The sequence below is a fragment of the Nomascus leucogenys genome, chromosome 14, assembly GCF_006542625.1.
Source record: "Nomascus leucogenys isolate Asia chromosome 14, Asia_NLE_v1, whole genome shotgun sequence".
In the NCBI taxonomy this organism is placed as follows: Eukaryota; Metazoa; Chordata; class Mammalia; order Primates; family Hylobatidae; genus Nomascus; species Nomascus leucogenys.
The window spans coordinates 88,135,372-88,160,279 of NC_044394.1; the positions used below are offsets into that span (position 1 = coordinate 88,135,372).

General features: G+C 49.0%; 1 protein-coding gene across 1 annotated transcript in view; it reads left to right on the top strand.

Annotated features, from left to right (window-relative positions):
* DNAH17 (dynein axonemal heavy chain 17) overlaps window positions 1–24,908 on the top strand; it is a 150,278-nt gene that overhangs the window by 14,712 nt on the left and 110,658 nt on the right. Inside the window, exons 13-19 of the mRNA XM_030827209.1 lie at window positions 93–288; window positions 2,693–2,839; window positions 8,152–8,260; window positions 9,339–9,442; window positions 18,116–18,256; window positions 21,312–21,455; window positions 23,710–23,892. Of these exons, the coding sequence (XP_030683069.1) occupies window positions 93–288; window positions 2,693–2,839; window positions 8,152–8,260; window positions 9,339–9,442; window positions 18,116–18,256; window positions 21,312–21,455; window positions 23,710–23,892 (1,024 nt within the window). The remainder of the gene's footprint in view (window positions 1–92; window positions 289–2,692; window positions 2,840–8,151; window positions 8,261–9,338; window positions 9,443–18,115; window positions 18,257–21,311; window positions 21,456–23,709; window positions 23,893–24,908) is intronic.

The window sequence follows — 24,908 nt, forward strand, 5'->3', positions numbered from 1 at the left end:
GGCACCCCAGATCGGACAGCAACAATGGGACATGCCGAAGAGATCCCACAGGAGATAGCCAGTAGGACCTCGCCTTCCCGCTCTGATTCCAGGGTCATGTCTGGAGCAGAGGCCAAGCTGATTTATCAGAAGTATGACGAGATGATGGAGCTGCTGAGGTGCCACCGCGAGAAGATCTACCAGCAGTGGGTGGCGGGCGTGGACCAGGACTGCCACTTTAATCTGGGGCAGCCGCTGATTCTGCGGGACACCGCCAGCAACCTCATCCACGTCAACTTCAGCAAAGCGGTGGGTGCCGGGAGTGGGGACCGAGTCAAAGGCTCCTTGGGAGTGAGGGGGAGGGCCTGCCAAGTTTCCCTCAGCACGGATTTATGGAGGTGGACGTTTATATCACAGTTAGCCTAAAGCTTTGCTTTTTAAGTGTGTCCAGGATATATTTAAGACATGAGGGAAAGCAGAAGCAACTTTGACAATAGCTTCGATGAGTATCTTCTTGAAAGCGTTCATGTGATCCCAAGAAGAAATGTCAATTTGAAACTATGGGGAAAAAAAGTCTTTGCCGAATCTAGACAAATGGGCTGGCTGGTCAAGGCAGGCACGCTGGGGAGAATTCACACTTGTGGGCTCTGGGATGTGGGTTCTGTGGCTAAAACCCGGAAAGTTTGGATGAACAGAGGATGGAACCCAATTCCTACAAGCACAGCCCCAGAGCTGCCCAATCTGCACTTGGGAAGGCAGGGAAACCAGAGATGCGGCTCTTCTTTGGAAATCTTCCCACTCACTAACATTCATTCTTTCATTCACTGAATACTTACTGAGCACCTACTACGTGTATGTGCTTGGGATAAATTAGCCAGCCAGACGGAGAGCTGTCTGTCCTGCCCTCCTGGAGCCAACCTCCAGGCAGGAGGGCGGGGAGGATGATCAGTTAGCATTCACAAGGGAGTCAAGTTTATGACATGGTAGAGGGTGCAACAGGTTCCGCAGAAGGAAGAGCAGGAACGGCAGGTTAAGAAGATCAGTAGAGCTGGTAGAAGGGGCAGGTGCAATTTTAGATGTGAGCAGAGACTTGTGGGGAGGTCAGAGTGCCGCTGAGCAGAGATGGAGGGACAGCCTTGCAGCAGAGCACACGGCTAAAGTAAAGCCAGGAGGCGCCCGAGAGCCTGGTGCAGTCCAGGAGCAGCAAGGAGGCCAGTGGGGTGGGGGAGTGGGCAAAGGGGAAGGTCGTAGGAGAAGAGGTGAGAGGTGATGAGGAAGGGCCCCATGGACCACAGAGGGACTTGGAGTTTGGTTTGAGCAAGATGGCAGCCTCTGCAGGGTATCGGACAGAGGTATGCCGTGATTAGATTTCTAGTTGTAAAGGACCCTTCTCCACACTGTGAGGTGCATAGATTGAATGGAGCTGGGGCTGGAGGAAAGAGCAGGAAAATCAGTTGGGAGCCTGTTGCCACAATACAGGCAAGAGATGACAGCTGGGAGGTGGTGGCTGGAACCAGAGTGGCAGCAGTGAAGGTGGTGGTGAGCTTTTGGACTTGATCATAGTGCCATGGAGACTCCTAGTAGGTTGGAAATGGAGCGTGATTGGAAGAGGGGAGTCAGTCCCAATGTTTTGGGGTCAGGTGAGTAGATGGGTGGAATTGCCATCGGCCAACAGGGCAGGTGGGGCAGAGGCCACAGGGGAGGATGGGCTGCTGTGCTTTAGACTTGTTGGGTGTGAGATGTCACCTGGACATCCAAACAGAGGAGCTGAGTAGGCGGGTAGATACAGAAGGCTAGAAGTCACGAGAGAGGCTGGGGTTGGAGACATAAATGTGGGAGCCATCCACACAGAGATGGTACTTGTAGACATGACACTGGACATCTCATTACTTCATTCAGTGGAGATGACAAATGGGCTGGCTGGTCAAGGCATTCAACTGAGGGTAAATTGAGAAGGAACAAGGTCTATGGCTCCCCATCATGGACATCTTGAGATTATCAAAAGAGACTAATAATGGTGACCAGGAATGTCTAGTGTCCTGGAAGCCAGGAGGACACTGTGTGTCCAGGAGGAAAGAGTGCCAGCTGCTGGGGGATCCCATGAGATGAGGCCCGTGATGTGACCAGTGGATTCAGCAATATGGAGGTTATCTCAACTTTGAGAGTAGCTTTGTGGACAGAAGCACTGTTAGAAGGGATGTCCCTGTGGTTGATCGCTGGTCATAACGGGGTGAAAGCAGAGAGAAAAAGGAAGGTTAGATTCTAGGGAGGACACAAGTGACCCAAAGTCTTACTCCAAACCACTTGGGGGTAGTAGGTAGGAGAGGACGACAGAGATAAGAAAATTAGGATGATGTCAGCCACCCATGGTGATGATGATGTCGTCATCTACAATGATGACATCATCCACCCATGAGGATAATGTCACCCACCCATGGTGATGACAATGATGTCATCCACCTGCAATGATGATGTCATCCACCCATGAGGGTGATGTCATCCACTCATAAGGATGACGTCAGTGCTTTCTGGCTCAGGATCAGCCAACAGGGTGAAAACATCCTGGTCCTGCCAGCAAACACTGCCTCCCACCAGCTTTGAGATCCCCCCGGCTGTCAAAACATCCCAGGGCAGATGCTCATTTCTGTTGCTTGAACACCGCACTGTTGACATGACCTGCTGACATGTTCTTTGATCTTTGTTTGTCATTTAGTTGGTGGCAGTTCTGAGAGAAGTCAAGTATTTGAATTTCCAGCAACAGAAAGAGATTCCAGACAGTGCAGAGAGGCTGTTCTCAGAGAACGAAACTTTCCGGAAGTTTGTGGGCAACCTGGAGCTCATCGTTGGCTGGTATAATGAGGTGAGTTGGTGAGTTGGTACTATTCCTGATGCAGCTTTGTTTTGTTTTGGTTTTTTGTCAAGTTTCAGTTTGTTGTATTTCAGAGATGTGGCTCTTCCTGGGAAATATTCCCATTCACTCAAATTCATTCTTTCATTCACTGCATGCTTACTGAGTACCTACTGTGTATATGTGCTTGGGATAAATTCGTGAGCCAGGGAGTCAGAGATCTCTGTCCTGCCATCCTGTCCTGCCTACACCCAACAACTGCTGGTGTAAGATCTCCAAGTGGAACAGAATTAAATTAGTGTGTATTTTAATATTCAGACATGGTTCAAGCCAGTCTTCATTATTCATGCAAATAGCAGCAGCAAAGATAGTGATGACTCAGAACAGCTGGTGATGAAAATCTTATTCCCACTGGGCTTTGGCTTACGTTACTTTTTTTTTTTTTTTTTTTTTTTGGAGACAGTCTCACTGTCACCCAGGCTGGAGTGCAGTGGCACAATCTCGGCTCACTGTAACCCCTGCCTCCCAAGTTCAAGCGATTCTCCTGGCTCAGCCTCCTGAGTAGCTGGGACTATAGGCGTGTACCACCACACCCAGCTGGTGGTAGTAAAAATACAAATAATTTTTGTATTTTTAGTAGAGACAGGGTTTCACCACGTTGGCCAGGCCGGTCTCGAACTCTTGACCTTAGGTGATTTGCCCACCTCGGCCTCCCAAGTGTTGGGATTACAGGCATAAGCCCCCAAGCCTGGCCAATTACATGATTCTTTATAGATCCATTTACCCTCCTGAATATATTTTGGAGAATATTAAAGTCATTCAACATTGCTTCCATTACTTCCATTAATGTGGGGAGGACTGGATGGGCATTTCCTGGAACCCAGAGTAGGATTATCATGAGGAAGCTGTGTGTGAGGGGCTGGGAGGTGGCAGTCCCCGCTCAGCTCTTTGGTTCAAGAACTCCTTTTTGGCCTTGGCTCCTGGCATCCATCTGATCTAGGGACCTGACACAGTAATCAAGAGGTTGACTGTGGAAAAACTTCCCAGTAATTGTTGGAGATGGGGGGTGGTCCCATGTAGCAACACAGGGCTTGTTCAGAGCGCCTCCTTCCTGGCACAAGACCCTGGAAGCCGAGTCGGGAACCAGAGGGGAATGATACCATACGTGTTCTGTTTTGGCTGTCTGCTTTCACTCGGTTAATTATTTTGAGTTAATCTACATTGTTGCATTTAGCACCATTCTTCTTCTTTTTAAATTTGAGTCTATTTCTGAGTAGCAATGTGTTGCATGGATATAGCACTATTATCCATTCCTCTGTTGATAGACATTTGGGTTGTTTTCAGTTTTCGCTTTTACAAATAAAGCTGCTACGAACACCCCTGTACAATCAAGAGGGGCCCGGAGAGCGTGGCTGTGGGGCTCAGCGGGCAGTCACTGGGCTTGTCCTCCTTCTAGACACCCTTTCTTATGGACCCCACTCATATATCCTGGGAAAGGCGACCATTTGTACTATACAACCTTGACCCCACCCCAAGCCACAGCAGAACGGGGCCAGTCTGGACACTGTTCATTTCCTGTTGCTGCTGTGACAAATCACCACAAACTGAGTGGCTTAAAATGGCACATATTTCCTACCTTCTAGTTCTGGAGGTCAGAAGTCCTGAATCTGTTTCATTCTGCTGGAGTCAAGGCATCTGCTGTGCTGCCTCCTTCTGGAGGCTCAAGGGGATGGTCTGTCTCCTTGTCTTTTCCAGCGTCTGGAGGCTGCACCTTCCAGGGGTCATGGCCATTGTATTAGTCAGAGTTCTCCAGAGAAACAGAACCAATGGGATAGACAGATGGGAGGATGAAGGGATGGATGGATGGACAGATAGATCGGTAGCTAGAGAGATAGGAAGGCAGGTAGATGGATGGATAGATTATATGGGTGGATGAATGGATAGATAGCTATAGATGGGGGGATGATAGATACAGATGGATGGATGGAGATGGTTGGATAGACAGAGATATGGACATGTATATATGGAGATTTATTGTGAGGAATTTCCTCACACAATTACGGAGGTTAAGAAGTCTTACAGCCTGCTGTCTGCAAGTTGGAAACTCAGGAAAGCGAGTGGTATTACTCAGAGTCCAAAGCCTGACAACCAGGGAACAGATGGTGTAAATCCCAGTCCAAAGGCTGAAGAAGATGAGATGGCCCAGCTCAGGCCATGAGGCAGAAACAAGGGGTGAATTCCTCCTTCCTCCGCCTTTTGTTCTATTCAGGCCCTCGACGATTGGATGAGACCCACCCCCCACTGGGGAGGGCTATCTGCTTTCCTGAGCCCACCCATTCCAATGCTTATCTCATCCAGAAACAACCTCACATGCACCTCAGAAACCATGTTTAATCTGGGCACCCTGTGGCACAGTCCTGTTGACAAATTAACCCTCACGGCTACATTATTTCATGTTCAAAGCACATCACTCCAACTTGTGCTTCAATCATCACACTGATGCCTTCTCTTTTGACCTTCTTGCCTCTTTCTTTTTCTTTCTTTTTTTTTTTTTTTGTGACGGAATCTTGCTCCCCTCCCTGGCAGCTGCAGCAGGGCTCCCCAGATTCTGATCACCAGGGGCCCTAATATCTTTGTCCACGGTCCATTCATTAGAAACACAGCACCTTTCTCCAGCTGGTTAGATTCTGTCTAAAGAGCTCCCGCCTTGGACTCCAGGTGTGGTAGAAGCACCGTGATTTAGTCACGAGCACACTAAAGAGGTGTGTTCTGAGATTCTCTCACGCAGGGTGTAGTCTCAGAGCAGGGTTCCTCGACTGGGAAGAGACCACTGTCCTTGTCATTGTTTAACAACCCAACCCTGATGGATGGAATCGTGCTACCCATCGTCTGGCTTTGTAATCCTGTCGATGCATCCTTTACTTCTGTCTGGTTTTCACCCGGTAACGGCTCTTATACTCTATTTCTCTTTCCTACCCATCTATCCTAAGAGTTAATGGTCAGAAAACATTCGAAGGCATGGGTAGGGGTACACTACTTAAAGTACCAAAATGGGCTGGGCACAGTGGCTCATGCCTGTAATCCCCGCACTTTGGGAGGCCAAGGCGGGTGGATCACTTGAGGTCAGGAGTTCGAGACCAGCCTGGCCAATGTAGTAATACCCTATCCCTACAAAAAATAAAAAAATTAGCTGGGCGTGGTGGTGGGCGCCTGTAGTTCCAGCTACTTGGGAAGCTGAGACAGGAGAATCACTTGAACCTGGGAGGTGGAGGTTGCAGTGAGCCAAGATCATGCCACTGCACTCCAGCCTGGGTGGCAGAGCGAGACTCTGTCTCAAAAAATAAAGTACCAAAATGTATGTAAAGAATTATTCTGAAAGGCAAATCAGCATCTAGTGTGCACTTTTAACTCTGTGATTCCATACTTCATGTAGAAGGGTCCTTGAGAAGTCATGAAACAAGATGTTGCTTGGTACGATGAGATTCTTAGGCCCAAATGGTGCTTATTATTTAAGGGAATCATAAAAACTTCTCCCTTGTTTGTTCATTTTTGTAAATTCAGGTTTTCAAGCATTGAATTAATTTCTTAGGGCAAACTAGAACAAAACTATATAGAACCTATGCTTTTTTTTTTTTTTTTTTTTTTTTTTTTTTTTTTTTTTTTTTTTGGAGACAGAGTCTCATTCTATTGTCCAGGCTGGAGTGCAGTGGTGTGATGTGTGATCTTGGCTCACTGCAAACTTCACCTCCTGGGTTCAAGCGATTCTCGTGCCTTGGCTTCCCGAGTGGAGATTACAGGTGCACACCACCACACCGGGCTAATTTTTGTATTCACCAGGCTAATTTTTGTATTTTTAGTAGAGACAAGATTTCACCATGTTGGCCAGGCTGGTCTTGAACTCCGGACCTTAAGTGATCCGCCTGCCTCGGCCTCCCAAAGTGAGAAACTATACTATTGTTAACACTGACCCATTAACAACTTGAACAGTTTCTCTGCAGATCCTGGGTTTTCTGTTGTATAACTAGACTTCGGGCTTAAGGCTGGGCACCATGACTCACACCTGTAAATCCCAGCACTTTGGGAGACTGAAGTGGGAAGATGGCTGGAGCTCAGGAGTTTGAGACCAGCCTGGGCAACATACCAAGATCCCATCTCTATATTTCAGAAGATAGAAAAAAAGATTTTGAGCTTTAGATTTATGACCAGGGGAAAGGGTCTGAACCCAGGAAGGCTCAGTGATCCACATGTATTTCTTTGGCTTAGAATCATAAAAAGAAATCAAATACAAAACGTTTGTGATTATATATTGAGGATTTATGTATTAAAAGTAATGGCAAAGATGGCAATTACTTTTACACCAACCTATACACAGTTAATTCTTAATTAGTCATGGTATGGGCTAGAAAGAGATAGGAATACTATAACATAAAACAGTAACTGTACATAAATCCTCAGTGATAAAAGTCATTCTAAAAATTGTGGAGTGTCCTGAAATACGGTTTCCAAACAAAAAACAATCATCATTGGCTTGGTTGGTGTATTAGGCTGTTACATTGCTATAAAGAAATACTTGACACCTGGGACTTTGGGAGGCCGAGGTGGGCGGATCATTTGAGGTCAGGAGTTCAAGACCAGCCTGGCCAACACAGTGAAACCCTGTGTCTACTAAAAGTACAAAAATTAGCCAGGCTTGGTGGCGCAGACCTATAATCCCAGCTACTGGGGAGGCTGAGGCAGGAGAATTGCTTGAACCCGGGAGGCGGAGGTTGCAGTGAGCCAAGATCACGCCACTGTCCTCCAGCCTGGGTGACAGAGTGAGAATCCATCTCAAAAAAAAAAAAAAAAAAAAAAAACACCTGAGACTGGGTAATTTATAAAGAAAAGAGGTTTAATTAGCTCATGGCTCTGCAGACTGTACAGGAAGCATAGTGGTTTCTGTTTCTGGGGGACCTCAGGAAACTTGGAGTCATGGTGGAAGGTGAAGGGGAAGCAGGCACGTCACTTGGCAGGAGCTAGAATCAAGAGAGAGGTGGGGGAGGTGCTACACCTGTTTAAAAACCAGATTGCATGAGAATTCATTCACTATCCCAAGAACAGCATCAAGGGGATGGTGCTAAACCATTCACGAAATCATCGTCCCCATGTTGCGGTCACCTCCCACTAGGCCCCGCCTCCAACACTGGGGATTACGATTCAACATGAGACCTGAGTGGGGAAACAGATCCAAACCGTATTAGTTGGTGTTGAGGAATAAAAGTCCTTACCAGAGAACAATTTAAAATCTGGTTGGACTCGGAACATAACCTGTCACCTCTGTTTTGCAGATAAAGACTACAGTGAAGGCAGTAGAATTTCTACTAATAAAGTCAGAACTGGAAGCAATTGATGTCAAGTTATTGAGCGCTGAAACGACGTTGTTCTGGAATGGCGAAGGTACGGAGGCCACATTCCTCCCACCTTGAGTTAAACTTGGGGGTCCAACCTGCCCGGCATCTGTCCTCAAACACCACTGGAGTGGCCACTTCTGTCTCCTGGCTGCATGGATCTGCTTTAACTGCAAGGGGGCTAAAGGATAGGTACTTCCACCTGCTTGCCCAGGCAAAAAAAAAAAAAAAAAAAAAAAGCCCAACTGTGTCACTTAGAAATGGAATCCGGCAAAGACTCCCTGGGAACTGCCAAGGGGTTTCCAAGGTTCCCAAACTGGGCTTGCTGCAGGCCCAGTTTCCACTGTTGGTTTATCAAGCATGCACAGAGCATGCACAGCTGGTGAGCAGAGCGGGTGCACATCTTGGCTAACTCAGGGCAGACATCAGGAAAGTAGAAGTATAGTCATGAGTCCCTTTCTTCCCTTCTTTCCACCACTGGACGAGGCAGAAGGCCCCCGACCCCCTGGCCCCATCTCTGACGCTCCCAGAGGTGGAACCCTTTAACATGAGGAGTCTGGGGCTCCTACGTGGGGTGAAGGGTCCGCATATTCTCCAAACCCTATGTCCAAAGGGACACTATATTTGTGATTCCTTGGCGTTTCATTTCAGAGAACTTCCGCTCAATGATTTCTTCTGGGAATCATGTTCCAGAATAGGAAGATTATTTTCCCAGGGCTGTCTCGTAGTGATGAGTGTTATGCCAACCCAAGAAAAGTTTTCATCCTGCTGAATTGCTTTTTTTTTTTTTTTTTTTTTTTTTCTGAGATAGAGTCTCACTCTGTCACCCGGGCTGGAGTACAATGGCACAATCTCAGCTCACTGCAACCTCTGCCTCCTGGGTTCAAGCTATTTTCCTGCCTCAGCCTCCCGAGTAGCTGGGATTACAGGTGCCCACTGCCATGCCCAGCTAATTTTTTGTATTTTTAGTAGAAACGGGGTTTCACCATGTTGGCCAGGCTGGTCTCGAACTCCTGACCTCATGATTCGCCTGCCGTGGCCTCCCAAAGTGCTGAGATTACAGCTTGAGCCACCGCACCCAGCCTGAATTGTTCATTTTGTAAGATTCCATTACGCTTCCATTTTAGGTGTGTTTCAGTACATTCAAGAGGTGCGAGAAATTCTGCACAACTTGCAGAACAGGATGCAAAAGGCAAAACAAAATATAGAAGGAATTGCCCAGGCTATGAAGGTAAGCAAGGGGCAGAGCACAGAGCGGGGCTTCGTGGAGGGCTGGGGCTGCCCTGGGGCAAACCAGGCTGTGTAGAGGCCCATGGAAAGTGCTGCGATGTGTGGGGTGCAGAGTTCTCCACCGGTAGGATGATACCAGAGTGGTCCCAGGGCAGAAAGAGCCCAGTTGCTCTGTGGAATTCAGTTCTGCTCCATTCTGCTGAGCTCCGCAAGGCCCCCTCTGTGCCAGGCCAGTGCCAGTAGCAAAGGGTGGAAAGAGATCTGCCAAGACTCACCCCCACTGGGAACGAGCCCGTTGCTCAGTAGAGAAGCAGTACGGTTCTAACTCAAGCTCCTTCCAGAGCACTGGGGGAATCCTTCATTAGCCTTCTAGGTGGTCTGGTCTGTCACCGATGCTCTAATGTGCGAAAACACTTGCAGCAATATATCCAAAAGGAAGTTTTTGTTTGTTTGTTTTTTGAGATGGAGTTTCGAGCCCAGGGTGGAGTGCAGTGGCGCGATCTCGGCTCACTGCAACCTCCGCCTCCCGGGTTCAAGCGATTCTCCTGCCTCAGCCTCCCGAGTAGCTGGGATTACAGGTATGCGCCACCATGCCCAGCTAATTTTGTATTTTTAGTAGAGACGTGGTTTCTCTATGTTGGTCAGGCTGGTCTCGAACTCCTGACCTCAGGTGATCCGCCCGCCTCAGCCTCCCAAAGTGCTGGGATTACAAGCGTGAGCCACCATGCCCGGTCCCAAGAGGAAGTTTTTAAGAAATGTCTCCTCTCATTAATTGCAATGTCTCCTCTGCAACTCTCTTTCTTTTCTTTTCTTTCTTTTTGTTTTTTCTTTGAGACAGAGTTTCGCTCTGTTGCAGCTGGAGTGCAGTGGCATGATCTCGGCTCACTGCAACCTCCGCCTCCTTGGTTCAAGTGACTTTTGTGTCTCAGCTTCCCCAGTAGCTGGGACTACAGGTGTGTGCCACCACGCTCAGCTAATTTTTTTGTATTTTTAGTAGAGATGCGGTTCCACCATGTTGCCCAGGCTGGTCTTGAACTCCTGAGCTCAGGCAGTTTACCCGCCTTGGCCTCCCAAAGTGCTAGGATTACAGGTGTGAGTTTCTGCACCTAGGCAACTCTATTTCATTTTTAAATGATCATGTTTAAGCTATATTTCTCTGTCAACATATCAAAATTAAATCATCATGATGTCCCACACACCCTGCTCTGTTTTACCACCCACTACAATTGGACTTCAGATAACAGCATTCCACCACTTCCCTCCCCAACCTCCCCACAAACCCTTGAGTAGAAATCATTTAGAATTTCTGATCCAGGCCATCATTAATGTCTTCACTGGAACATCTCTCTTCTAGTCCAAGAACCATTTGGCTTGTCACAGTGTGAAACTTCTTATAGTTCACGTTCATTTCCTCATCATCCACTTAGATTTACCCAGTAAATTGTGGACAGAAATCATTGCTCGCCACTATTTTTTTCCTGATTCAGTTTTCCTTTATTTTTAAGACAGAGTCTTGCTCTGCCGTCCAGGCTGGAGTGCAATGGCACCATCTTGGCTCACTGCATCCTCCGCCTCCCAGGTTCAAGTGATTCTCATGCCTCAGCCTCCCAAGTAGCTGAGATTACAGGCATGCACCACCACGCTTGGCTATTTTATTTTTTGTATTTTTAGTGGAGATGAGGTTTCACCATGTTGGTCAGGCTGGTCTTGACTCCTGATCTCAAATGATCCGCCTGTCTCAGCTTCCCAAACTGCTGGGATTACAGACGTAAGCCACCGCACCTGGCTCTGATTGAATTTTCAATTGACTGGAATAATTTCTCAAGCAATTTCCTCAGAAAGGGCTCATTGATAGCATACTTTGAGTCCTCCCTTGTCCAAAAAATACCTTCTTTTGACCTCATCTACAATGATCTTGTCCAGGTCAGGGATTTTTTGATACGGTCCTTTTCTTTCAATGCTCTAGAAATGGCCCTGTGTGTGTTCACTAGGGCCGCCATCACAAAGTGCCACAGTCTGGGCGGCTCCAACAACAGACGTTTCTCTTCTCACAGTTCTGGAGGCTGGAAGGCCAAGGTTAGGGTGTTGGCAGGTTTGGCTCCCCCAGGACTCTCTGGTTAGTTATAGATGCTGTCTTCTCCCTGTGGCTTCACAGGGTCCTCCCTCTGTGTGTCTGTGTCCTCATCTCCTTGTCTCATAAGGACACTGGTCATGCTGGATGAGGGCCCATGCTAATGACCTCATATTAACTTAAGCACCTCTTTAAAGCTGTCATCTCCAAATGCCATTGCATTCTGAGGGTACGGGTGTCAGGGCCCCTACACATGGATTCGGGGGGCACAGTTCAGCCCCTACCAGCCCTGCCTCAGTTTTGGTGCTGGGCAGGCTGGCAATGCTCTGGCTCCTTCCTTCATGAGCCTGTCCTCTGTGTCTGGGGCGTGCAGAGTTCTTTGTTATCTTTAGGGTCAGAAAATGTCACCAAAATGTCCAGACGTGTGCCTCCTTATGTTAATGTTCGCTGGACATCGTAACATTCTTACAGCCTGTCGACAGCCTTGTCTCGCCAGCTCGTGGGCATGACATCACTCCCCCTCCTTCCCCCCATGCCTCCCCGTCTGCTCTGACACACAGGCCATCTCCCCAGTGTCTCAGGTCTGGGGGCCAGGTCTCTTGTCTCTCTCTGCACGTGTGGCTTCTCCATCTCTTCACTTTATTTCTGTCCTTTCTGTTGCCTGCAATGCTCACCCAGCCTCCTCTGTGGCTGTTCTCTCTCTCTCCTCTACTGAACTGTTAAATCCAGAAACCAGGCCCTTCAAACCCATGGGCTTCTGAATCTTCAGCAGGGGCTGCAGCAGGTGCAGGGTCTCAGAGGGTTGGCTGCAGGCTCTGGGCGTTGGGGAGTGAGCAGCAGACGGGAGGAGGCCCACTCTGGAGGTAGATCCTGCAGAGATTGCTGCCGCCCCTGAGGCCCAGCTTGCCTGCTGCCCACTGCCCACCACAGAGGACCAGGGCAGCACTTTCTCTCCATCTCTGAGACCCGCAGTCTTACGTAAACCCCCCTTTACCTGAGCTAGCTTGTTTGCACCAGAAGTTTTTAACTAAACCACAAAGTATTTGCTTTCTCCTGGTGCTGAGCTGAGGTGCTGAAGCCTGGTAGTTGGGTTTCTGGGCACCAAGGAAGGAATGATCTGTTGGCCAATTCTGAGGTTGTTGGGTTCAGGGGTGCGTTTTGAAGAAGTTCACCTCTGCATCAGAAAAGCAAAGGTGACCTCCGAGCAGGGAAGGCAAACACTTGGGACCACTGTCCTGGTCATTTCAAGAGGCTTCGAGAAAATACTGCAGACTCAGTTCCTGGTGAGGGCTCTCTTCCTGGTGTGCAGACGGCTGCCTTCTCGATGTGCCTCACGTGGTAGAGAGAGGTCGCTCTGGTGTCTCTTTCTTTGCTTGAAGGACACTAACCTCATGGGGGGGGTGGGGGGTGGGCCCTACTCTCATGATCTCATGATCTCATCTAAATCCAAGCACTTCCCAAGGGCCCTGCCTCCTACTACAACCACACGGGAGCTAGGACTTGAATATGTGAATTTTGGGAGGTGAGAGAACACAGACGTGCAGTTCATAACACTCACCCAGTAACGGGCTCTGCTAACCCCCATTATAAGGAGAATAATCACTAAACTGGTCACAGTCAGAATCAGCTGAACTCTTGTGTCTCCATCCCCATCACTTTCCTCATCACGTGCATTCTGAAGCTGCAGCAGCTGCACAGTGACCAGGCTGAAAGCCAAGGGGCTTGGTGGACGGGCCAGCATGCTCTGCACTTAGGTGCGGAAGCAGAGCTGGAGAGAACACTGGCTCCCACGCACATGCCCTCAGATGCATCATGCTGTCTCAAAACAGCAAAAACAGACATGACAGCCAGCAGCATCTAGCTCCCCAGCTTAGTGAGAAAACCAAGCAATTGGAAAAGAAAATGGTTCAAACTCAGTCCATCAGGCCTGGAATCAATAATTCCTGTTTGGAGTTCGTACATTCTCAGGCTGTGCCCTTAGCACTCAGGTGAACAGCAAAGGGGTTAGGACCAAAGGGAGGCTGTTCAAAGATTGTGCAGCATTTGAGAGGAGCAAGTCATTTAGATATCTCAGAAAAACACAGACCAATTGAAGCTATTTATTTAGTAAACCTAAAACATTTTTTCTTAAAAAGGCCATGGCCGGGCGCGGTGGCTCACGCCTGTAATCCCAGCACTTTGGGAGGCCAAGGTGGGTGGTGAGGTCAGGAGATCGAGACCATCCTGGCTAACATAGTGAAACCCCGTCTCTACTAAAAATACAAAAAATTAGCTGGGCGTGGTGGCGGGCGCCTGTAGTCCCAGCTACTTGGGAGGCTGAGGCAGGAGAATGTTGTGAACCCAGGAGGCGGAGCTTGCAGTGAGCCGAGATCGTGCCACTGCATTCCAGCCTGGGCGACAGAGTGAGACTCCATCTCAAAAAAAAAAAAAAAAAAAAAGGCCATGACATCTATGAAATAACAACAGAATGAGAACTAAGAACAGAATGAGAAGAAAGCAGAGAAGGGAAAGGACATGGCTAAGAAAGTCAAAACTGCAAAAGCAGAATTAAAATATACTGAAGCACCAGTTAGACTAGAACTAGTGCTATGTAACAGTGGATCTATTAAACGGAGGACAATTTTAGGAAATTGCTAATATGCAAAGGGAAATAACAATAGATAATGTGTAAGATGAGGGAGACGAAGAACATAAAAATCATAGTTGTTACTAAAGAAGTAATAGGCTGGGCACGGTGGCTCACACCTGTAATCGCAGCACTTTGGGAGGTCAAGGCAGGCAGATCACTTGAGGTCAGGAGTTTGAGACCAGCCTGGCCAACATGGCGAAACCCTGTCTCTACTAAAAATACAAAAAGGAGCCAGGTGTGGTGGCTCACACCTATGATCCCAGCTACTAGAGAGGCTGAGGCAGGAGAATTGCTTGAACCTGGGAGGCAGAGGTTGCAGTGAGCTGAGGTCACACCACTGCACTCCAGCCTGGACAACAGAGTGGGACTCCTTCTCAAAAAAAAAAAAAAAAGTAATTAACAAAGATGTAATAGAGGAAAATTTTCTCAAGCTGGGGAGACAAAAATTAAAGGAAGGCCTGAGTGTGAAGGTCAAAGTGGGTAACTGATTTCCAGGCCAGATGACACATGTAGATATATTCTGACCAAAATTTTAAATCCCAAGGATACAGAACAATATTCTGCATGTTTCTACCAGGCAGGTAGCCCACACAGAAACAAAAATCAGGCAGCCTTTTGACTTTACACAGATTTCCAGAACATGATAAAAATGGCCAGTCTTGAGAAAGGCTCCTGACAATTATCTGTGAATGCAACAGTAAAGTCATCCTCACACATGCAGGGGCTTGGAAAAATACCATTTGGGTACCCTTCCTGAGAAACCTATTTCAGGATGTATTCCAGGACACCAAGAGATCAACCACATGCTAGAGTACCAAGGAGAGAATTAACATTTCAAAAGACTAGCGATGAGCTTGGAACCAATTAAATATAAAGAGATAAGTACATAAAGAGATAAATATGGTTGTAAAAGGTTACATTCCAAAGTCAAAAGCAATACTTGTAGAAAAATATAAATGGTAGAAACCATATCCATGGTGATAAATGAGATCAATAATTGGAAGTTAGGAGGAGGAAAAAGGTGGGGCGGGGAAGTTAACCATATCCTAAATTCCTAAACATGGATAATGGGAATCAAAAGCAATTTTTCTTTTTCTTTCTTGAGATGGAGTCTTACTCTGTCACCCAGGCTGAAGTACAATGGCACAATTGCTGCAACCTCCACCTCCCGAGTTCAAGCGATTCTCCTGCCTCAGCCTCCTGAGTAGCTGGGATTACAGGCATGTGCCATCATGCCTGGCTAATTTTTGTATATTTAGGAGAGATGGGGTTTCACCATGTTGGTCAGGCAGGTCTCAAATTCCTGGCCTCAGGTGATCCATCCACCTTGGCCTGCCAAAGTGCTGAGATTACAGGCATGAGTCACCATGCCCAGCTGCAATTTTTATTTCTAAAATTAGAGAAATATTTAAAAGATTTAATAAACTTAATGGCAAGTACTAGTGGAATTATAAACAGGATTTCTCCTATGCAAATCACTAAAAAATATAAAAGCAAATAAGCTATAGTTCTTAAAGCAAAATACCACAATAAAGGGAAATGGTAAGAAAGCAGAAAGAATAAAATGTGATAACAAAGGGCAAATATTATAGTATATATAAATAAAAGCAAAATATTTAGATTGTTTAAAAATGTAATTATATGTTACTTCCAAGAGATATCTAAAATAAAATGGAAAGGTTGAAGACAAAATGACTGACAAGTAGGTGAAACCATATGAAACTTCCAATAATGACCATTTTTGACCTTTAAAAGATGGCAATTCTCACAGCTGAGCTCAATGGCTCATGCCTGTCGCCCAAGCACTTTGGGAAGCCGAAGCGGGAGGATTGCTTGAGCCCAGGGCCTTCCTATGTTGCTCAGGCTGGGCGACACCTGTGGTCCCAGCTATCCTGGAGGCTGAGGTGGGAGGATCACTTGAGCCTGGGAGGTTGAGGCTGCAGTGAGCCAAGATTGTGCCACTGCACTCCAGCCTGAGTGACAGAGGAAGACCGTTTCAAAGGAAAAAAAAAAGGAATTTCAAATGGTAATCTTACAGACATAGGTACAACAAAATATTAATCAGTGAAGAACAACTCAGGGCAAAAATATATATTTAGCTAAGCATACATGGTCAAGTAAAATCTATATAAAAGTTACAATTGTCCTAAAATGTTGTGTTCCCAATGAGAGTATTGTTAATATATCTATATGAATAAAACCTATTAGAAGAACTGAGAAATGGGCAGAACGCAAATGTAATGGGAAGGCTAACACAGCATTATTATACTGCCATGGACTGCACGTTTGTGACTCCCAGGCACTCCTTTGTGGAAGGCCTGATCCCCACTGTGATGGGTCTTGGCCCTGGGGAGGCGATTAGAACATGAGAATAGAGCCATCACGAAGGAGATTCGTGCCCTTATAGCGAGAGACAAGAGAGCTCACTCTGCCCCTCCGCCTTGTGAGGACACAGCAAGAAGGCAGCCGTCACCATCTGCACGCCAGGAAGAGACCCCTCAAGTTGGAACCAAACATGCCGGAACCTTGATCTCAGACTTCTAGCCTCTAAACCTGTGAGAAATGTCTGTTGCTTAAGCCCCCCCAGTATATGGTATTTTGCTTATAGTCATCCAAGCCGACTAAGACATACACAGAACACGTTTTTCTGACCATGAAGCAATAAAACTGCTAATAAGAAAGAAGGAAATCCTTCTAACCAGATAAACACAGAGGCTTAATCATACCATTTATGTTCACACAAAAGCATCAGTAGAAAAACTAAAAGTACCCAGAGAAATATCAGATACTGGCCAGAGGAGGGAGGCGGGTGATCGAAGTCTTCATTGTTCTCACCAGAGTCACAGAGACAGCTGAGAAACAGCTGAATCGATGTGGGGTCCATAAATGATCAGAGTGACAGAGGCAGCCGTGAGAAGGAGGAAAGCTGAGGTTCCCTCATGTTCCCAGTGGGGGATAGGATGGAGGATAGGGAGACTTGGGCCAAAGACTTTTTTTGACAAAAAAAAAAAAAAAACAAAAAACAACAAAACTTATTAGGTGTTTTGTTACCATATATGTATCACTTTAATGGAGATGTGTAAGGAAAAAAAAATTTAATGACAGATAACAGTAAAGTCCAAATCATAGGTGGCCACCACCCTTTTTTTTTTTTTTTTTTTTTTTTTTTTTTTTGAGACAGACTCACACTCTGTCGCCCAGGCTGGAGTGTAATAATGCGATCTCGGCTCACTGCAAGCTCTGCCTCCTGGGTTCACGCCATTCTTCTGCCTCAGCCTCCCAGTAGCTGGGACTACAGGCGCCCACCACGCCCAGCTAATTTTTTGTATTTTTAGTAGAGACGGGGTTTCACTGTGTTGGCCAGGATGGTCTTGATCTCCTGACCTTGTGATCCTCCCGCCTCGGCCCCCCAAAGTGCTGGGATTACAGGCATGAGCCACCGCACCCGACCAAGTGGCCACCACCCTTGTGGTAGAACTCCCGCTTGCAGGGGAGCCGGCGTCCTCACCCTACTCTCTACCCTTTCCCACCCCTGTCGGCAGGTCAGTGGCCCCCATGAAAGGGACTTACTCCCACCTGGCCCTCCATTTGCAGCTATGGACGATCCACGCAGCATTGACCACACATTCCTCGACCCTCAGGTCCTTCCGTCCCCCTAAAAAGAGAATTAGATGCTCCTTTCCTGAGAGCAACCCCATTCTGGCCCAGTTCAGTGAAACATCTCAGTGGTCTCTCTCTGGTTCCCCTAGGCCCTGGTTTTGGTTTTGAGCTAAATTATTTAAGGCTCTGTAGTCAATAGTCAATTAGGCACAGGTCCTTAGTGGCCCCTGATGGGCATGGATCATGGAGAACTAGAGTCCAGTCCCAGATCAGGCAGCGGGGAGGAAACTCACACCAAAAGCATGCAGCAAAGGAGTGAGACCGAAAGCGGTTTCTCCAAAACACCTTTTCTCACTCCTGTGCTTTCCTTCCAGGACTGGTCGGCCAACCCGCTGTTTGAAAGAAAGGACAATAAGAAAGAGGCCCTGTTAGACTTGGATGGAAGAATTGCCAACCTCAACAAGCGTTACACAGCAGTCAGGGATGCTGGCATGAAGATCCAAGCCATGGTTGCAGTAAGGAAACACCCAGGAGGTTTTTTGAGAACCCGCTTGCTTTTAGCAGGGAGGAGAGAGTAAAGGCAGAGCTGGAGATTTCATAACAATGATTAGTGACACATTTTTAGTAGTCACAGAAGTCTGTGATCTGGCTGGATGCAGTGGCTCTCACCTGTAATCCCAGCCTTTGGGAGGCTGAGTCAGGCTGATCACCTGATGTCAGGAGATTGAGAACAGCCTGACCAACATGGTGAAACCCCACCTCTACTAAAAATACAAAAATTAACCGGGCACGGCGGCACATGCCTGTAATCCCAGCTACTCGGGAGGCCTGAGGCAGGAGAATCGCTTGACCCTCGGAGGCGGAGGTGGCAGTGAACCAAGATTGCACCACTGCACCCCAGCCTGGGTGAAACAGTGAGACTCGATCTCAAAAAAAAAAAGCCTATGATGTTTAATCCAAGTGAGCCTTATCTTTAAGTAGTGGGCCACCCTTGCTGTCCACTTCCAAGCCTGGTTCCTCCTGTGATGGGCCTGCCCTCCGCTAAGGGTACCAGAGCCCTCGCCCTGCACAATGTGGGTATGGCCAAGTGACGTCTTCATACTAGGTCAACAAATGTTGTCTTCCCAGGATGAGCTGCTGAGGGCAGGCACCGTGTGTTTATCGGCATCCCCCATGGATTTCCCATCCATGGGTGTGGGCAGGGAACAGTAATGTGGGAAGAGTGAGGACCATTCGAATGTGCACAGGGAGTATCACTACCCGCACACACGAATGGGTAGAATGTGATAACGCACTCCTGCTTTGCTACCTAGGATGTCGGCTGGTCCTTCTTGCCAGTAGTCCCAACAGGGACTCTGTTCCTGCCAGCCTCCTGGGAGCCCCCATGGTTGGCACGTTCAGTGGGAGAATGCAGAACAGTAGACTGGCATTCCTGGGTGCTCCGTCTGGAGTCCTGACATTGTATTGTAGGGGTTTTCATGTCCTCCTCACTTGGTAGTCATTTCACCCAGCTTGCATTTTAGTTTGTCTCTGAGGAGAATGTGAAAGGTGGAGCTTTGCATCGGCCTGTAAAAGAGAATATTCTCCCTCGAGCTCAAATATGGCTGGGCGTAGTGGCTCACGCTGGTAATCCCAGCATTTTGGGAGGCCGAGGTGGGTGGATCACTTGAGGTCAGGAGTTTGAGACCAGCCTGGCCAACATGGTGAAACCCCGTCTCTGCTAAAAATACAAAAATTAGCCAGGTATAGTGGCAGGAACCTGTAATCCCAGCTACTTGGGAGGCTGAGGCAGGAGAATTGCTTGAACCTGGGAGGCAGAGGTTGCAGTGAACCAAGATTGCACCACTGCATTCCAGCCTGAGCGACAAGAGTGAGACTCCATTTCAGAAAAAAAAAGTATTTTAGGGCAGTTTTTGGGCGGGGTGGTTTCCAGTGGATGGTGCAAATCAGTGGTGTGGACTTTAATGATGAGTCACCCCATCCAGACAGACCAGCAGGCTGCACCCAGGGGATGGGCCATTATTGGCTGTTCCTATTGTCACATCATTGCTCTAAAGATCATCTCTCCAGGAAGTGACTTGACTGAACCAGAATCTGTTTTGCCTCACTCCCAGTTCCCATCCCTCCCCTCCCTGCCACGGTGCCAGAAGCTCCCTCTAAATTAAAATGCTAAACTGCAAAAATGTTACTTGGAAGAGTTAACTCTCAGAAGGGTTGGAAACAAGAGCACAGGAGAGAGATTTGACTTAGGGTTAGGAGACATTCAGAGGGTAGGAGCATAGCAAGAGGGCAAGCAAGGAGGCAAGACTGGGCTGAGGCTGAGGCCAAGCAGCAGGGACAGGAGCCTAAGAGGGGCAGAGGCAACGAGCCAGCCTATCCTGTTCCCCAACTGTGATGAGATGGTGTTGCCTCTTGTGCACAACTCTGTCACTACGTATGGTTACTCTCATGACAGTCATTAAAGCTGTTTCTTTTTATCTTATGCTGAGGTTATTTGCGCCCAAGTCTTCTCTCCTTTATTAGAATACACCTGACTGAGGAGATACACCAAGTGGAATTAATCTTTGAGTTTCCCTATAGCACTTAGTATCCTAGAGTTTCATCCATCCATCTGCACATTCATCCATCCATCCATCCACTCACACATCTACCCACCCCACCCACCCATCCACTCATCCACCCACCCCACCCACCCATCCACTCATCCACCCACCCCACCCACCCATCCACTCATGCACCCACCCCATTACTCATCCACCCACCCCACCACCACCCACCCCACCCACCCATCCACTCACCACCCACCCCACCCACCCATCCACTCATCACCCACCCCATACCATCCACCCACCCCACTCACCACCCACCCCACCCACCCACCACTCACCCACCACCACCCATCCACCCACCCATCCACCCACCCACCCACTCACCCCACCCACCCACCCCCTCACCCCACCCACCCACCCACCCACTCACCCACCCACCCACCCCCCACCCACCCACCCCTCACCCACCCACCCACCCACCCACCCCCTCACCCCACCCACCCCCTCACCCCACCTACCCCCTCACCCCACCCCACCCACTCACCCCCTCACCCCACCCACCCACTCACCCCCTCACCCCACCCACCCACTCACCCCACCCCACCCACCATCCACTCACCCCACCCCACCCACCACCACTCACCCCACCCCACCCACCATCCACTCACCCACCCCCCCCCCCACCCCACCCACTCCCCACCCCACCCCCCACCCCCACTCACCCCACCCCCCACCCATCCACTCACCCCACCCCCCCACCCATCCACTCACCCCACCCCCCCACCCATCCACTCACCCCACCCCCCCACCCATCCACTCACCCCACCCCCCCACCCATCCACTCACCCCACCCCCCCCCCCACCCATCCACTCACCCCACCCCCCACCCATCCACTCACCCCACCCCCCCACCCATCCACTCACCCCACCCCCCACCCATCCACTCCCCCACCCCCCCACCCACCCACTCACCCCACCCCCCCACCCCCCACTCCCCCCAACTCTGTGCTTCTGTTTGCAGGAAAATGCAGAACTGTTCAGGGCAGACACACTGAGCCTGCCCTGGAAGGATTATGTCATCTACATTGACGACATGGTCTTAGATGAATTTGACCAGTTCATTCGCAAATCTCTGAATTTCCTAATGGACAACATGGTTATAGATGTAAGTTTTAAACATAAGGTAATATATATATGTATATGCATTCTTATCTGTTAGACTCTATAGTTTCTAGTTTCTTGATGAACAGGCTATCATTTTATAAATAGACTTATTAAAATATACCTTAGGCGATCTCCTTGACCTGGTTTTAAACTTGGAAGTCCTGCATCCCAGCATCCCCTCAGTCCCAGGCACTCAGGACCACTGGTCACCTTAAATCTGCCATAACGTAAATTGGCTGCAGAAAACCTCAAGAGACCTAAGAGGCTGGTCCTACCTCACTGCCAGGTGAAGGAAAGTGGACACCACTGCCCCCCACTCATGTGGATTAGGGGGAGGGTCTCCTGTCAGCAACAACAGCCACCCACCTACTCAATTCTATATAGCTGAGTAGAAGGTAAACCAGTCAGCAAAGAGGTTGTGCTGGTTAATCCCATGGAGGCATGCTTTCCATGGCAATGGCCCCTTTCCTACCTGTATCATCTTTGTATTTATTTATTTATTTTTTTGAGACAGAGTCCCGCTCTGTTGCCCAGGCTGGAGTGCAGTAGCATGATCTCAGCTCACTGCAACCTCCACCTCCTGGATTCAAGCAATTCTCTGCCTCAGCCTCTCAAGTAGCTGGGATTATAGGTGCCCACCACCACGCCTGGCTAATTTTTATATTTTTAGTAGAGACGAGGGTTCACCATCTTAGCCAGGCTGGTCTTGAACTCCTGACCTTGTGACCCACCAATCTCAGCCTCCCAAAGTGCTGGGATTACAGGCGTGAGCCACCGCACCCAGCCCTGCAACTTTTTTGTTGTGATGGTTTCCAAATGATTTTGAGTACCGCCAGAAGGCCAAGATCAAAGGCTCCCCCAGGCTACCAACAGCAAAGGAACGTGGCAGTGGCGTGCCCTCGTACTGACCAGGGAGGGTGGATGGTGTTTGAGCCTGGCATATGGGTCTCAGAGGCCAGCTGGTAACCAGTCACAGACCCAAAATTCAGTTGACGAAAGTCGTCGTCACTACAACTGTCCCAATGAAAGCGTCTTGATGAACACCATAAAGAAGTCCCAGTAAGAAAGTGTCCTCCTCAAAGAGTTCCAGGGAGTCCCCCTACTTTGCCAGTAGCCTGGGTGCAGGAGCCAACCTGAGTCTTTAGAAAAGGCTGGTCACTCAAGTCCATGACAACTGACCGTTCGTCCCAATTAGCACCTCACTCAGATACTGATACAGCCCCCTCCTGCTCATAGACAAATTGGGGGGCTCAAAAGCCCACCACCCACAAGTCCAATGGGGACTCGTTCGGGGGCAGATCAGTGGCCACAGTGTGATCTCACAGCCTGGTGGATCCTGGCCCACATTTTGAGAATCGTTAGTTTGGCAGGAAGATCACTAGGGTTGACCTCAATCCCATCACTGTAAACCAGACCAGCACCTGCAGCCCTGCAGCCTCACAGGGGCCTCCAGAGCTGTGTAAACCAGGACTTGCAAGGGAGAGGGACAGGCAGGCTTGGCCAGCCCCTGCAGTACCTGCTTTGCATGTTAGTGATTCATTTAGCCCCTGTAGTAGCCCAGAACAATGGAAACAATGTCTCCTTTTTTTTGTTTTTGAGACAGAGTTTTGCTCTTGTCGCCCAGGCTGGAGTGGAGTGGCCCGATCTCGGCTCATTGCAACCTCTGCCTCCTGGGTTCAAGCAATTCTCCTGCCTCAGCCTCCCAAGTAGCTGGGGTTACAGACACCCACCACCACGCCCAGCTAATTATTTTGTATTTTTAGTAGAGGTGGGGTTTCGCCATGTGGGCCAGGCTGGTCTCAAACTCCTGACCTCAGGTGATCCACCCACCTCGGCCTCCCAAAGTGCTGGGATTACAGGCGTGAGCCACCGTGCCCAGCCAACAACGTCTCCATTCTATAAAATATTTAGCCTCATTTTATATATTTGGGGAAACTGGGAGTTAAGTGACTCCCCAAGGCCTCACAGCTGGCAAGTAGCAGGTGCGGGCTTTGAACCAAGGTCTGAGTTCTACCTGATCCTGCCCCTCCCCTTGCCCCAACCTGCCCCTGCCTGCTTTTGGCCTGTGGCTGTGCATTTGGCTCCGTAGCGATTGCTCAAGGAGTGGGGTGCGCTGAGACATGAGCTCTCAGAAGCTTCTCAGGCTAGTGGAAGGCAGTGGCACATTGATGGTGCGGAGTGGATGATCAGGGCACTGAGAATCGTCCGATGGAGGACAGAGGTGTTGACCACTGCCCACCCCACCCCTGTTGCAGGAGAGTATCGCTCCGCTGTTTGAGGTCCGCATGGAGCTGGACGAGGATGGGCTGACCTTCAACCCGTCCCTGGAGGTGGGCTCAGATCGCGGCTTCCTGGCACTGATCGAGGGCCTAGTCAGCGACATCTACAACGTAGCCAGGCTCATCCCTCGGCTGGCCAAGGACAGGATGAGCTACAAGGTCAGTCCTGGCCTCTTCTGGCAGTACGCAGGGCCATCCGTTGCTTTCCCCAGTTGGTGTTGCCGCCCTAACTCAGCAAGGCTTGGCTGTTTACCATTTTTTTTCTTTTTTCTTTTTATTTTTTTGAGACAGAGTCTCACTCTGTCACCCAGGCTGGAGTGCAGTGGTGCGATCTTGGCTCACTGCAACCTCCACCTCCTGGGTTCAAGCCATTCTCCTGCCTCACCCTCCCGAGTAGCTGGGACTACAGGCACCCGCCACCACGCCCAGCTAATTTTTTGTATTTTTTTAGTAGAGATGGGGTTTCACCGTGTTAGCCAGGATGGTCTTGATCTCCTGAACTCATGATCCACCCGCCTCAGCCTCCCAAAGTGCTGGGATTACAGGCATGAGCCACCGCGCCCGGCCCTGTTTACCTTTTAAATGACATCGTGTGACCTCTAGGATGGCATGGCTACTTCTCTCCCCACTCCCACATCTGTCCTCCTTCCCAAAGCGGCTTCTTCTCAGTCAGCCTGCCTGGGTTTCATTCCCTCATCATTCCTCCAACCCCCCGACACGATGCCAAGAGGGTGACCTTTCCCAACTTCCTGACTGTTCACTCAGTCCTGTAATTTTTTTGAGACAGGGTCTCACTCTGTCACCCAGGCTGGAGTGCAGTGGTTCAATCTCGGCTGACTGCAGCCTCTGCCTCCCGGGCTCAATTGATCCTCCCTCCTCAGTCTCCCAAGTAGCTGGGACTACAAGCCCAGCTTGGTGATATATTTTTTGTAGAGATGGGGTTTTGCCATGTTGTTGCCCAGGGTGGTCTTAAACTTCTTTATTTTTTTATTTTTTGAGACAGAGTCTTGCTCTGTCACCCAGGCTGGAGTGCAGTAGCACAATCTCAGCTGACTGCAACCTCTGCCTCCTGGGTTCAAGCGATTCTCCTGCCTCGGCCTCCCGAGTAGCTGGGACTACAGGTGCATGCCACCGTGCCTGGCTAATTTTTCTTTTTTTTTCGTATTTTTAGTAGA